This window comes from Ursus arctos, unplaced genomic scaffold, assembly GCF_023065955.2.
Source record: "Ursus arctos isolate Adak ecotype North America unplaced genomic scaffold, UrsArc2.0 scaffold_31, whole genome shotgun sequence".
Taxonomy (NCBI): Eukaryota; Metazoa; Chordata; class Mammalia; order Carnivora; family Ursidae; genus Ursus; species Ursus arctos.
The window spans coordinates 20,860,442-20,876,373 of NW_026622997.1; the positions used below are offsets into that span (position 1 = coordinate 20,860,442).

The 15,932-nt window shown below is 36.4% G+C and overlaps 1 protein-coding gene across 3 annotated transcripts in view; it reads right to left on the bottom strand.

Moving 5' to 3' along the window:
* Window positions 1–15,932, bottom strand: part of NUP153 (nucleoporin 153) — a 73,833-nt gene that overhangs the window by 18,001 nt on the left and 39,900 nt on the right. For all 3 annotated transcript variants that reach the window (XM_026511543.4, XM_026511544.4, XM_048225700.2), the window contains exons 12-15: window positions 8,818–8,955; window positions 7,906–8,004; window positions 6,802–6,892; window positions 1,990–2,115 (exon numbers count right to left, since the gene is read on the bottom strand). In XM_026511543.4, the coding sequence (XP_026367328.1) occupies window positions 1,990–2,115; window positions 6,802–6,892; window positions 7,906–8,004; window positions 8,818–8,955 (454 nt within the window). The remainder of the gene's footprint in view (window positions 1–1,989; window positions 2,116–6,801; window positions 6,893–7,905; window positions 8,005–8,817; window positions 8,956–15,932) is intronic.

A 15,932-nucleotide genomic window follows, 5' to 3' on the forward strand; every position in this document is an offset into this window, starting at 1 on the left:
ACACTCCGCCTCATCGCAACACCAATGTACAGTATATTCATAGCCTTCTTCCCTCAACTGTTTTTACTTCCAGGTGTTCCCTTGGCTAATGTCTTCAACATCTATAATCTTTGAATTTTGTCCAGTTATAATCCACTACTGTGGTATCCTCTACTTTCAGTAAAAACCAGCAGAGCCGTGTAGGTATGCATATTGGACAGATGTCCCTCCAAAGTACAGTGGAGTTGTAAGGACTGGTTTTAATTATACTAAGCTCATACAGAACTTTAAAATGGTAATGGCTCAAAGAGAAATAGGATGACAAATTCCAACAGAGATGAACCAAACCATCTGGTAAGGCCTAGAAATACAAAAAGGAAGACCCAGTCTACCCTAGCAGAACCTGAGCTCATGCTACTCAAAGACATGCCCATAGAACATTACCAAACCCTAATTCAAACAAATTGCTTCAAATAGTTCTCCAATATGATCACAGAACCTTCCACATTGTAAGTACATCTTTTCTGTAACCACTAAAGACGTACTTAGACAATCAAGGTATTCACACAGAACCATGGAGTAACAGGAGTTGAAAAAAGTCTTCGTACTACCAAAACTGCTGTTACTGAATTCAATCGATTCACTCCAACTTTATTCATGGGAATGGCCTTCCAATCCTTTACTCTGGACCAATTAACCTTTGTTTGACATATACTAACAAACTCAGTGACCTGTTTTTCCAGCTTTTAAAACACCAAAGGAAAAGAAAATTGGAGGGTGAGAAGATACAGAAGACTGTTATTTAGAGATTTTCTAGTGCTACAATTAATACAACCTCGAACTAGTTTTAGCAAAAAGGCAAAAGCCACATACTTCAGTTACTTCCAGTGGTCTAAAATGTACTGTCTTGTTAATGATTAATTTGTGTCACTAGGTTTGGTGCAATTTTAACAGTAACCATCTTAAGGTGTTATAGAGTTCTTTTCCTTCCGCTTTCTCAGGTTTTCCTAATTTCCCTCAAAAGAACATAGGACTCCTCCAAATTCTTGCTACTTAAAGCAAACTGAAAGGAAGGAGGGCTGGGCATCATGAATGCAGAGTATTACTTATATGAAGATCGACTGTAGGAATGCGATGCCCCTCTACTACTCAGTTACTTCTAGCCCAGGCCCGCTGGAGCTCTGCCCCAACTGTGCCAAATCATCTAAGTTACTGGGACTCCTGGAGACAGTATACTCATCTCTAAAATGAGAAAGCCAGACCAAAGAAACCTAATCCTCCTAAATCTTGTTGTAGAAGCCAACGTTATCTGGAAATTCTTATTCAATTAGACATGAACATGTCTACCTGCTCGATAAATCTAAATTTTCTCTGAGTAACCACATCACCTTATAAACACTTTTACATTCCTACAGCAGGCATCACAATCGGAGCTGTAGCTGTCCTCGGATTTTCAAACTGAAAACTTAAACTCCTATCTGAGGACTTCTAGTCACTGCCTTCAAGTTATTTCTATGAACTCTCAAATCTTGTTTCAAGTGAGCACTGTCCCTTATATATACCTATGTTAGAATCAGCAAATGCTTTCTTTCTTTCTTTGCCCAGAAAGAACTGGGCAATGATCTGAGAACAAGGCAGTTCAACATTTTCACCAGAGAAAGTATGTCCAAGTATATCATCAGATTTACTTTTTTCCCCCCCATATTGGCCTACCTCTTCTAAAAGGCAATTCATTTCCTCCTTCTACACTTCCCTTTTTCTCCCGCTATACTTGCCTCTTAAGAGATTTCATATTAGGACAGTCCTTGAATTCTAAAGAAGGAAGAGTTTCTAAGATATTTACTCCAAAAGAATTACATCTGACTACGTTACTTTCAAATCAATCTCCTATCAAACTAGCCATAATTTTTTAAAAAACGAAAGTATACCAGTATACAGGTGACATAAAAACAGGACCACAAATTCGTAATTAAGATTTTAGAGTATTTTCAAAGGCAGCTATTATCTTACCGGGGCTTTTGAGAACATCTAGGACACTTCCTTCTTTCAGGGTTTTTGCAGGTCTAAAAGGGCCCTCACAATCTTCATCTGGCTTCTTCTTACAGCTTGTACTATTCACTGCAGTGATATCTTGAGCTGAAATTTTTTTAATTATGAAAGATATTATGCCAAGAAAAAGCACTGGATCGAGTTAAATGTATTAAAAAGATCTTTCAACGCCAATTTGGACCAACTTCTAAAATATCATGAAAACGTCACTGTAATTCAAAGATAATGAACAAATTTACTTAAAAGTACAGGGTTGACCATTATAAGACAGTAGAAATACTATGTACTATACACTACACATTTTTCTTCTCCAAAAGGACAAAAAATATAAACTATAATTGTTACCCAGTGAATTAACTGGTAATCAAATCCAATCGAACATTGGAGAGGAGATGGCAACGGGAGCAAGCTCATAAACTGCGTGAAATAGGTTTCTGATTACATAACAATTTACAATACTGATCAAAAAAAACCTTAACAATAAATTCCCAACTGAGCCAGTTATTTCATTTCTAGAAATTCATCCTATGATTGAAAGTATCCTTCAGTTTTCAGGGCACCTGGGCGGCTCAGTTGGTTAAGCATCTGCCTTTGGCCCAGGTCATGATCCTGGGGTCTTGGGATCAAGCCCTGCATCGGGCTCCCTGCTCAGCGAGGAGCCTGCTTCTCCCTCTGCCTCTTCCCTCTGCTCATGCTTGCTCGCTTGCTCTCTCAAATAAATAAATAAAATCTTAAAAAAAAAAAGCAAGCAAGCATCGCTCAGATTTCACACTGGAAAGCTGGGTGACAGGTGCCCACTAAGGGACCAACAACATCAGTCACCGAATGCCGGCAGGGTGCCACGCTGTGCGGACACAAAAATCACCTTAAATGCACACTTACAGGGGAAGACTGTAAAGTCCAGAAGATTCTGAGTGATACATCAAAAGAATAGTGGTGGCTGCTAGTGAGGAGTGACTTTTATTTATTGCTTCTTTTTGTTTCCTAAACTTTCCAAAATAAACATACCCTTATACTTAAAATAAGAAATCTTTATTTTCAGTGATAATGGTTTTGTGGTTCTATTTCTAAGGGAGAAAGTTTTACAGATGAAGTATGTGTGGGATTGTTTCAATACAACCTAATAGGTGTGTTTCTGTGCATGAGAGGGGAAGGAGGGATGAAAAAAAGAGAAACGAGATTGGTCATCAAATGCTAAGCGCTAAAGCTGGGTAAAAGAGTACGTGGGAATTCAGTCTACTACTTCTGAAAATGTTTGAAATTTTCCATAATAAAATATAAATAACCAGGTTTTTCTTAAGTGTTTGCCAATTTAAAAGGAGTGGGTCAAATGGTTTCAAAAAGTCCTACCTACGCCCAGCTCATGTCATAAACAAGAATTAACCCAAAATGGATCAATGATCTAAACGTGAGAACTAAAACCATAAAACTCTTAAAAGAAACCGAGGAGGTATATTTTCATGACCATGGATTTGGAAATGAATTCTTAGATATGACATCAAAAGCATAAGCAAAAAAAAAAAAAAAAAACCTGAACACTACCACATTAAAAACCTTTGTGAATCTAAGGACATTATCAAAAAAGCAAAAAGACAATCTACTGAATGGGAGAAATTATTTGCAAATCATATATCTGATAAGGATCTAGTATCCAGACTATACAAAAATGCTTTTATCTCAGCAACAGAAAGATAAACCAACTTAAAAATGGGCCAAGGACTTGAATAGGCATTTCTCCCAAGAAGATAAAGGACCAAGAAGCACATGAAAATATGCTTGACACCATTAGTCATTAGAGAAATGCAAATCAAAAACCACAATGGTAACATCACTTCATACCCACTAGGATGGCTATAAACAAAAAATGAGAAATAAGCACGGTGAGAATGTGGAGAAATTAGAATCTTCATACACTGCTAGTGGGAGTGTAAAAGGAGTCAGGCTGAGAACAACAGTTTTGTGGTTCCTCAAAAAATTACACATAGAACTACTATTTAGTTCTAGGTATTCATTTCTAGGTATATATCCCAGAGCACTGAAACTAGTATTCAAACAAATACATGTATATGAATATTCATACCAGCACTATGCACAAAGCCAAAAGCTGCAAACAGCCCAAATGTCCGTCAATGGATGAACAGAAAAACTATGGTATATCCATACAACGGAATCTCACTCAGCCATCAAAGGAGTGGAGTACTGGGACACCTAGCTGGCTCACTCAGTAGAGTATAGTGACTCTTAAACTCAAGGTCAAGAGTTGAAGCCCCACGTTGGGCATGGAGCCTCCTTAAAATAAAAAGCAGGGGCGCCTGGGTGGCGCAGTCGTTAAGCGTCTGCCTTCGGCTCAGGGCGTGATCCCGGCGTTCTGGGATCGAGCCCCACATCAGGCTCCTCTGCTAGGAGCCTGCTTCTTCCTCTCCCACGCCCCCTGCTTGTGTTCCCTCTCTCGCTGGCTGTCTCTGTCAAATAAATAAATAAATAAATAAATAAATAAATAAAAGCAAATAAATAAATAGTAAATTTTTAAAAATAAATAAAAAAGAAAAAAAGGGAGTAAAGTACTGATACATACTGTAACATGCATGAACCTTGAAAACAGTAAGTAAAAGAAGCTAGACACAAAAAGTCATACTGTAGGATTCCAGAATAGGTATATGCACAGAAACAAAACACCGACTGGTGGTTGCCAGGACGGGGGGGGGGGGGGGGGGGGTGCGGAAGGACTGTTTAGCAGGTACACGTCTCCTCTGCAGGAGGGGGGATAAAACTGTCTCGGAACTAGACAGACTGCAGTGGCTACACTGCACATGAGAGTACTAAACACCATTGAATTTGTTCCCTTTAAAAGGATTCATTTTGCCTTACAACAATTTCATCTCAGTAACAAAAATATACAAGAAACAAAACACTGTGCCTATCTTATAATAACTGTGTCAAAACAAAACAAAACATACGCAGGCGCCTAGGGGGCTCAGTCAGTTAAGCATCTGCCTTCAGCTCAGGTCATGATCTCAGGGTCCTGGGATCAAGGCTCCCATCAGGCTCCCTGCTCAGTGGGGAACCTGCTTCTCCCTCTCCTCCCTGCTTGTGCTCTCTATCTCTGTCTCTCTCTCTCCCCCTCAAATAAATAAACAAAACCTTAAAAAAAAAAAAAAGGCAAAATAAAACATATGCTTGTAGCACTTCGTCATAGCCTATTCTCCTTTAGAATTGAAACTGACAAGCTTTTAGTAACTTGAGGTAAATTTTAAAGATACCCTGCAGTGTACTCAAGTTGACAGAATAAGAAGATAATGGAAAAAATAGCTCCTGCCACAAAGTAATTAATCATAACTTACACATTTTCCATCAGCTTCTTAATGACAGAAGTCGTGAGGATGATTCTCAAAATTCTATGTATGCCACTCCTTAAAAATGCCTTAAAAATCTGGATAAGTTCCCCAGATGTGATGAAACACAAAAGTTGTTTTAACAAATTAGTGCTCATCCAGTTACCCTTAGTAATGCATTAGTAAAAACTGGGAAGGATTTTCATGCCTTTCCTCATAACCAGGCATGAAAATGGTAATTTGCAGTAGTTTATTCCTCTATGAATTCATAGTAACATTAAAGAAAAAAATCTTGTGGTAAAAAGTACACCTGAAATGTGCTTGTTACTTCTTTCTCTTACACAAGCCTGTTTTAATCAATAAAAAACAGAACTGCAAACATACGAAATTCCTATTTTGTGCCATTCTCATAATCTACACTCTTATCTTTGGGATCAACCATAGCGTTCAGCTTCTATGTCCTAGCTCTTTGGTTTTTGTTGTTGTTTTTTACTCTATCCTTTGAGGGAGGATCTACATTGTTTGTTTGTTTTTAATTCCAAAACTGTGAGATTAAAAAAAAAAAAACTGAGAAAATCAAATAAACACTTCTGGATAGGGCAAAAGAACTGATATCTCAGTCTATAAAACCCCACTCCCACCCACACCCTCCCCCACTTAATGGACACTGCTGTCAATCCATGACACCCAGCTCACCCCATTTAAAATCAGTGTCTTCCTACTACATTCAGATTAAAATCCAATTCTTTAGTGTAACATTCTGGAATTTTTAGAATTTTAAGCTACTTTTTAACTTCATGATAAATTACCTACAGATTTCAAAGAATATCATGCTTTTTTTCTCTAGTTCCTGCACCCTTGCATTTGTTGTTTATCGCTTGGATAAACAAGAGCCCTTGCTCCTGTTCAAAAATTTTTGACCTGAGTAACTTAGCCCAGATGATTCTCCACTTCCTAAACAGCAAACACATGAAAGAAAACCACCACTATCACAACAAAATGCTAGGATTTAATTATCTGATGACTCATTTCCTTTGCTCAATTACACCCATTCCTTGAGTTCAGAAATTATGTATCACTATAGGCAGCAGCCAGCATAACTTCACCTCAATAACAATGTAGACAACCCTTCAACTTATGAGATTTCATTTATATTAAAATGTCACTTTTAATTAAACGAAGACAACGGATCTATGTGCTGCCATGACTATCACTGTCACAATCAAACTGTAACATATCCATTTAGTGAGCTAAGTACTTCTGAGAACAGAGACTAAAAATATTGTCAAGGGTTGCTATTAGCTCCTGTTTGCTTTTTAGAGCTAATTTCCTTCTAATAAAAGCATTTATAAGATTTCCTACAGATTAAAAGAATCTGAAATACTAATCTAATGTAATGCAACTATTTTTATATAAAAACTTGTAAGAAATTTTTACTTACCTGAACTACTACTTGTAATTGGTTCTGAAATACTACTAGAGCCAGAAAGTTCTGCTGTTTTTGCAACAGGCACACTGAATGTAAATCCAATCTGTAAAGAAAAAAACGTATCCTTTAAGAGTCTATTTAAATGAGTATCAAATAGCTTTTTCTTATTCCAAGTCAAAAAAAAAAAAAAAAAAAAACACTGAATTTCATGTATTCCAGGTTTTCGTATTTTACAATCTCTAAAACTGAGATGCTTCTTAGAATGAATGGTATGTTCTATCGAACAGCATTTTACATTTCTTAGGCATTTTTTTTTTCATTCAAAGCACTATATAAAATAATTACTTGCTCCTAAAGCTCATTTCTGGATTTCTAAATACCATTTTCTAATAAATAAAAAGTATGAGACTTTATGGACAATGGACAGGTTTCAGGCATGCAGCAGACAAATTATAAAATTATCTGGAACATCCAGCTGTGACAGAAAACAAGAGCACAGTGAAGAAGAGAAGCAACATGTAAAAACGATGTGCATGCCAAAGATGCATGGGGCAACTTGAACATTAAACTTATTATTCTCCCCAAAATATTTATGAAAAAGAAACAAATATATATTCTGAGGCACAAAAACCCAAAACTTCTCCAGATTAAAGGCAATTCAAGAAACATGTTAACCAAATGCAATGCAATTTAGTTGGTCAGGTCTTGATCTTAATTGGATATAGGTCCAAGAGAAACAAAATTGTTATTAAAGGACAGCCTAGGGGAATGGGGAAATCTGAATATGGCCTATGTTATTATTATATCATGTTAAATTTCATGGATATGATAACATACTGCAGGTATGCAGAGGAATGTCCTTTTCTTAGGGGACATATGGAAAAGCTGTAAGGGTATCAAGAGATTTGTATCTTAACTTTCAAATGGTCATGAGAAAATATATATGCTTATATGTATATATAGGTAGTGGAAAATAAACAGGTGCTCACGCATTCAAGTTTTCTGTACACTGAAATTCTTTTAAGTTGAAAGAAAAACAATGGTACTTCTTACCACCAACGGCATCTTGGTTTTGATAAAAAAATAAATACGAACTATCCCTTGCTAGCTACTTACAGATGATGGAGGTAGTACATCTGCCTCAGTAGATTTTACAATTGGAGATGAAAATCGAAACATGGGGCTGCCAGTGCTGTTCGGAGAGGTCATTTGTACCTGGTTTTCCAAATTATTAAAATACAAAAGCATTTTAGAGAAAGCAACTGATAATAAAATAGACTTAACTTAAGCAAATTAATTATTTCAAAGAAGTCAAACACAATTTCCTTTTAGATTTAAAAATCAATTATTTAACCAATTTAAAAATTGTTAAGGGGTGCCTGGCTGGCTCAGTCAGTAGAGCATGCGTCTCTTGATCTTGAGGTTGTGAGTTCCAGCCCCATGTTGGGCGTAGAGACTACTTAAAAATAAGATCTTTAAAAAATAAAATAAAATAAAATAAAAATAAAAATAAATTGTTAAAATTTCTGAAAAATAAATTAACTGCTATAAAATCTGGCTTCTCCTTGGGAGGGGAGTATACTCTATCTCAGAGGTGAGTATCTGTCTAAAGGAGAAAAATACCATCTACAAGAATATGCTATAAAAACAAACAAACAAAAAAGAATATGTTCAGAAAAAGTAAAAGCCAAGGCGAAAAGCGTAAATCATTTCGGGAGCAGTTAATCCTACCTGAGAAATAAAAATAATAACCCCATTCTTACCCAAAAAAAGCATCGTAATTGGAAACAGTGTTCGGAAACAAGCTTACAATCATCAGTCTCTAAGGCACGGCATCAGAATTAAAGAGCGCTCCATTATAATGTATCCCTTTATAATGGACATTTAAAAAGCAAAACACCGTCTCCATTTTTCTCTTCTTATTCTGAGTTATTAATTTCCATAATGGGAACTTATCATTGCAACAGAATATTAGATTTTTTAAAATAAAGAACAAAAATCACCTCTATTTGTACAATGGTTCTGTACCTTGTTTGTTAATGATTGCGAAGGACTAATGGGTGATGGAGAGGATGTTGTGATCACAGAGGAACTAAAATTGAAGGTAGGTAGTGAAGAACTGGTGATGGGTAGAGAGATTTTCGGCAATACTGGTACTTCCATTTCCTAAAACACAACATGTTTCATAATGAGAGATTACATCTTTCATATCCTTATTCTATCCCTACTTATTTTCAGGAAGAACTGCTACAGCTACAGGCAAACTAAGAATAGGGCAAAGGTAGCACCATACTATGATAACAGTGTGGGCTCCTGAATCAAAAGAATTGAAAAGATCTGAATCCCAGCTGTGCCACAAACACATGGTGGCTTTGTGAACCTAACTGCCCTCAGTACCAATTTCCTGATGGCTGAAAATGAGAAACAAACAAACAAAAAACCAAAAAAAACAAACCATAGATGTAGTATTATTAATAGAACACAAAGTTATATATGGGCTGGGCATATAAAACAAGCACTTAATAAACATCAGTCCTGGTGAGTTTGGTGAAATGCCTTTGTTTTTTTACTCCGATATAGCAAAGACCAGCGCAAGTCTCAAACAACCCAGGTCAAGGGCAAACAAAGAGTTCTGCTTCTGCTTATGGTGGAATAGCTCATTATCTGACCAATGACCTGACTGATAACAATTGTAAACTCCGAACAGAATAGAAAGAAACAACCATCTGAAAACACTGGAGGGCAAGCAGAAGCAAGCAGAAACTGCAGAGATAAAAAAAGCCTGGAAGAAGAGAGGGGCACTGAGTTTCCTGTACTCTGAGAATTGGTGCCACTGCACAGATGAAATTCTGAGAGAAAACAGCAATTCTGTTCATAGAGGAATCACAGGACGGACTAAGTGACCATAGCAGCTAGAAAACGAGGGGAAATGCAGAAATGAGGGGCATATAAATCTGCATGTAAGCTGTCCAAATCTCTAGCAGATGTGTAGGCTGCTTGCGTACAAGGCAGACACCAAGCAGCCAATTTAGACTGCAGAGTTCCAGCTGCCACCCACCACAGGTGGGAGAGAGTGTGGCTTGAGGTGAGCTCCCTGCCGGCTAAAACGGAGTATTTCAAATGGATGTCGTTTATAGTACATCAATCACACCTCTGTAAAGTCAAGCCTTCTCCCCAAAGGAAAAATAAAGATGCTTTCAGATAAAAGAAAACTAAGACAATCTGTTGCCGTAAAACCTGCTCTACAAGTTCTTCAGGGTGAAGAGACCTGATACCAAATGGAACTCAAGTTTCTGGAAGAAATGAACAATATGTGAGCGAACACAAAAAACTTTAATACTCTTTAATTTCTTAAAAATACACACAACTGTATAAAGCGAAAATAATACGCTGTGAGTTTATAGCCTAATTGTAATACAAATGACAAGTATAATCTAAAATACCAAGGAAGAGGGGAGGTGAATCAAACTATAAAGCTGAAGATTCTTAAATTTTATAGGAAGAGGTACAAGATGAACACAAAGTAGAATGTGAAAGTTAAGGACACGTATCATAATCCCAAGAGGAACAGCTAAGTAACATGAAGAGTAAAGAGCAAAGTAATTAAAATGTAATTCTAACAAATAACCAAAAGAAGACAGCTTTCAAAAGGAACAAAAGAAATAAAAAACAAATGGGAAAACGAGAAAAATGGGAGACCTAATCCAAACATATAAATAATTACATTAATTATAAATATTCCAATTAAAAAGCAAAAAATAGATAAAATGCAAGACTCACCCATATATCGTCTATAAGAAACTCATTTAAAAAATACAGGTTAAAAGCGAATGGATGGGAAAGGATACAACCTGCAATTCGTAAGCCTAAGAAGGCATATTCTACTGACAGAGTGGCTGACTACAGTAATACTAGATACAGCAGATTCTCAAGACAAAGAGTATTTCCAAAGATTTTTTTTTTAAAGAACATTTAGTAAACTAAGGAGCCATAATGTGTAAGGCATATCCTTTAATGAGGGCTTCAAAATATGTAAAGCAAAAACTGACGTAAGGGGAAAAGACAAGTTTACAAAATGAAAGTGGACAATTTTAACTCCTATCTCTCAATAATTTAATAGACTAAACAGACACACTCCACACTCTAAAAAAACATTCAGCAAGGACAAAGAAGATCTAAGAAATACTACTGTCATCTGACACCATATATGTAAAAAACACTCTACCCGAAAACCGTAAAATACAGGCTTCAAGATCAGGCAGACCATATGCTGGGCTATAAAACAAGTCTCAATACATTTCAAAACATTAATATCACAACTAAACACAGTTATAAATAATCCACGGATCATATAAGAAATCAAAAAGGAAATCAGAAAGATACATAAAAACACTACTATAAATCTTCTAGAAGAAAACATAGAATTACTTTGCAGCCTGTGGATGGACAAAGGTTTCTTAGGGAAGAAAGAACAGTAAAAATAATTGAAAACAAATGGGGCACCTGGCTGGCTCAGTGGGAAGAGCATGGGACTCTTGATCTCAGGGTTGTGAGTCTGAACCCCACATTGGAGGCAGTGATTACTTAAAAATAAAATCTTTAAAAAATAAAATAATTTTTTAAAAAAGATAAATTCAGACTTCATAAAATTTAGAACATCTGATCAAAAGATACAGTTAAAAATGAATATGCAAGCCAGACTGAGAGAAAATACTTATTAGACCTTTATCTGACAAAGTACTTGGATCCAAAATTTATAAAGAACTCCTACAACTCAGTAAGAAAACCCAATTTTTAAAAGGGCAAAAGACCTGAAGATACCTCAAAAAAGGAGGAAATAAGCACACAGCCCAGAAGCACATAAATAAGAACACAACATTATCGTGTCAGGGAAATGCAAATTAAAATTACAATGAAACAGCACCACAGACAAAGCAGAATGGATAAAATTAAAAAGATGACAACTATTAATAAGGATGAAGAGTGAAAAAAGTGCTCACACACTTGATGAGAGTGTGAAATATTATATTCATTTTGGAAAATAGTTTGGCAGTTTCCTTTAAAGTTAAACACATATGGGGGGGCGCTGGCTGTCTCAGTCAAAAAAGCATGCAACTCCTAATCTTGGGGTTGTGAGTTCGAGCTCCACGATGGGCACAGAGATTAAATAAATAAATAAATAAATAAATAAATAAATAAATAAATAAATCTTTAAAAAAGAAAAAGTTAAACACATATCATACAACCTAGCTCCTCCACTTTTACGCTATTTACCCCAAGAGAAATAAACACATGTCTACAAAGTGCTACAAAAGAATGTTCATAGCAGCTTTATTCATAGTAGCCAGGCACAAAAGAACACAACATACTGGACAACTGGATTGATACAAAGTTCCAGAACAAGCAACAACAATATAGGACAAAAAAAATGAGAATAGTGATTGCCTCTGGAGTAGTAGCTGATGAGTACTGACTGGGAAGGAGCACGAGTCAACTTTCTGGAGCAAGAGAAAAATATCTGACACTTTGAAAAGGGTCTGGGTTACACAGGTGTAACCATTTTTAAAATTCATTAAATGGTACACCTAAGAATTTTACATTTTACTACATGGAAATTTTCACTGAATTAAAAAACAACAAATATTTGACTGTAGTTTGTGCTATGTATGCTGAAGTATTTGGGGGTGAAGTATATTGATGTCTTCAACTTACTTTGAAATGCACCCAAAAGGGAAGGTGTACACTTGATAAAGCAAATATAACAAAGTATTAGAATCTAAGTGCTAGATACATGTGTGTTCACTGCACAATTCTTTCAGTATTTCAATACAGGTTTGAAACTTACCCTAATCAAAACTGGGGGAGGGGAGAGAAAGCAAACAAAGATGCATTTGGCTCTTTCCATAGGGAAGTTTCATTTGATCTCAATCCTTAGTCTCACCTTCTTCCCTTTAGACCCTTACAACACCTCGGCACATCAACTGAATAACCTGTATCTTACTTATGCCAACTCATTAAGCCACAGACTTGGCCATACCGGTTCTTTATATCACTGACCTTGAAGCAATTCTAAATTTGATTCCTATTCACCAAAATTTTGACTTAGTTGATTAGAAGTGGGTCCCAAAAATCTACGAGACAGTTAAAAATTATAAATGGATGCTTCCAGGTACTTCAAGTTGAACACAACAATCACTAAATATGTGACTTACTATATATTACCTTTGTAATAACTTTACATGGGTTACCTCACATGAGGAAGATACTACTGTTACAGGTAAGGAAGCTAAGGCAGGAAGATATATGGTCTAAGATCATACAGCCATTAAATGGCAAACATCCCACAGACACAAGCTCCGTCTATTTATTCTTCTTATCCCCACTTTACAGATAAGCTGATGTACAAGGAATTAATTTGACCAACATCACTCACAGCTAGTAAGTAGCAGGCCTGTACCTGACATGACAATATCAAGCAATTAAATCTCCTCAACTCAGTCGTATTTTATACACACAGACACACAAACACTCATCTGTTCTGGTATCAATAAGCTTTTTCATTATAAACTGGTATCACAGTAGAGGCAAAATGCCAAATGTTTAGTGACTAACACACAATCCTTAAATATTTTGAGATCTAAGAAATGAGAGCTAAACTTTCATAATGCAAAATGGGTTATTTACAATATGAAGTTGTTAACCTGAATGTTTTAAGTGAATCAAAATATACCAATCCCTGCTACATACCAACAGTACCTGAAATTAGCATAATTTGTTTACACTCCAGTAAAAATAAAATTTCTTCCATTTGGCCTATCCCAAAAGTCCATTAAAATACCCACAAAAATGAATATTCCATCCTTTATCAAAAGTTCCTATTAACTATAACTGAATTAAGAACTAGTGGTCTAAACATATTTGTTATGTGAAACAAAAACAGCAATGAATACAAAATAAGTAAGAAAAAGCATCTACCCAAAACCTCTTTTACCTAGATTAAGAAAACACAGGGTAGGCAGAAATTTGGGGCAGCCACCCATTGCTACCTCTTTCCTCAGAAACCTGGAGACTCTTAACTCCAGTGTGGATTAGAACTAGGGACAGGAGTTGGGTGAGGCATCCTGGGATGCAAAATTGGCAGTTGGCAGTTGGCCGGAATGAAGAGGGGGTCCAGAGAAGGGAGGAGGTGATAAAGAGGGTTAGACCTTCATAAAGCTCCTCACAGTATACCAAGTAACAAGAACAAAAGTAAGACAATAAATTTTCACCTCCCTCCCAATGTCTTGATACAGCAAAGTCCCATAAACACGTATCTGTAAGACAGCCAAAACCGAGCTACAGACAGCAAGCTGAACTTCAGCTAAAGAGCTCAGGAATATATTCTTTAAAGTTGAAACTGAAGGGAAATAAGCAAAATTCACAAATCTGTTATCTGGCAAACACCAAAACCAAGATGTTCTCCTCATGCAGGGATAAACTTTAAAAAGCCAGAGACACAAATTTTACTGAGAAATATAACAGCTCATCTAGAGAACAGGCTATATAATGAGCTATATTACTCAGATACTAATTTCCTTATGTATACAAAGACAACCCATTTCTTAAAAGTCATTTAATCAAGTCTACATGAAGAGATTCAATAAAAGAAAATCGGTTTGCTAAGAAAACAAATTTTTTTATCCCGTGTCATTAGTGACATTCAAGACTTGTTCTTTGAAGATAGTAGAATACATGAATACATTCCTTCCCTTCACAACACTCCAGCAGGAGAGCAACACGTAGAACCTCAAGACCAGTCCCGGAGCCGAGACCCCAGCACAATGCCACGTACCACAAGACAGGGGAGGGGACAGAAAGTCCAAGCTGCCAAGCAAGTCACGGTTCTGGTGCCTTCAGAGAGGCACAACTACAAAACTGCTCAACAGGAAAACGGGAGATGAAGGAAATGAAAACGAAAGACTGCCTACTCTAAATAAACCTGGAAAGCGTACCAATAGACAGAAAGGAAGCAATACTAACTCGTACAATAATTTCAACCAAAACATGGCTTTAGAGTCAACAGAAACTTATAGAAGATCTCCTATTTAAAAATCTAAAAATTCCTAAAAAAAACTCACGAGTCAATGAAGAAGTTACAAATGAAATATTAATTAGAAAAAAACAAAAATGAACGCATTATGTATCAGAACTTAAATGACCCAGTTAGGCTGAAATTCACTTGTAAAAAGATTGAAAGAAGGCCTGCATTCAACTCAAAGTAGTTAGAAAATAAATAAAAAGTTAATTTAACCAATCTTCAATTAGTCCTTATCTTATTCAAACTTTCATTTTCAGAATATATACAAAAATCTTTCAAAAAAAAAAATCTTCCCAATGAAAGAAATAATCCAATAAGAAATGGGTAAAGGAAGAGAAACCCCAAATGACCAAGAAATTCACAAGAACAGGGCTCCCTCCCTTGTAAATAGGAAATGCAAAATAAAACTCTAATGGCATAACACTTCACACACATCACCTTGGCAAAAACTTAAAAAAAAAAATCCAAAAAATCAAATACCCATAAGGAAAAAGAAAAAGCACACCCACCAACTGTGACGTGGAAGGAAGTATTTAAACTACCTCAGGAGCAACAGGGCAACATCTAATACGTTTGGAGATGTGTATGATCCCCTAGAACCCAGCAAGGCCATCATCCTAGAGAGAAAGCCTAGAGAACACACTGTCTGTGTGCCGAAGCAGAAGTGCATGAACAGTCACTGCAGCACGTACTAGAAATCAACCCACGTGCACCCTGCAGAACAGGGCGATAAAGTTTCAGACTGGACAAATCTGTAACAGGGAAATTATACAACTTGAATTATCTTTCACAACATTGATAAATTTCACAAATAATAGGACAAAAATGGCAAGTGAAAAGAGCGCAGTGTTAATCCATTTATGAAACAGGCAAAGCCTAATGATACAATAATATTCCAAAGGTCAAATAATTTCAATTTTAATTCTCTTATTTGGAAAAAAAAAAAAGGCTTTTTAGTGGCACCCATGGAATTTAGGGTCCTAGGTTAGGTTTTCTGTGTCATCACAGTGAAGGGGGTATTGAACACACGTACGTGCACGCGCACTCACACTGGGAAGGGACTGCT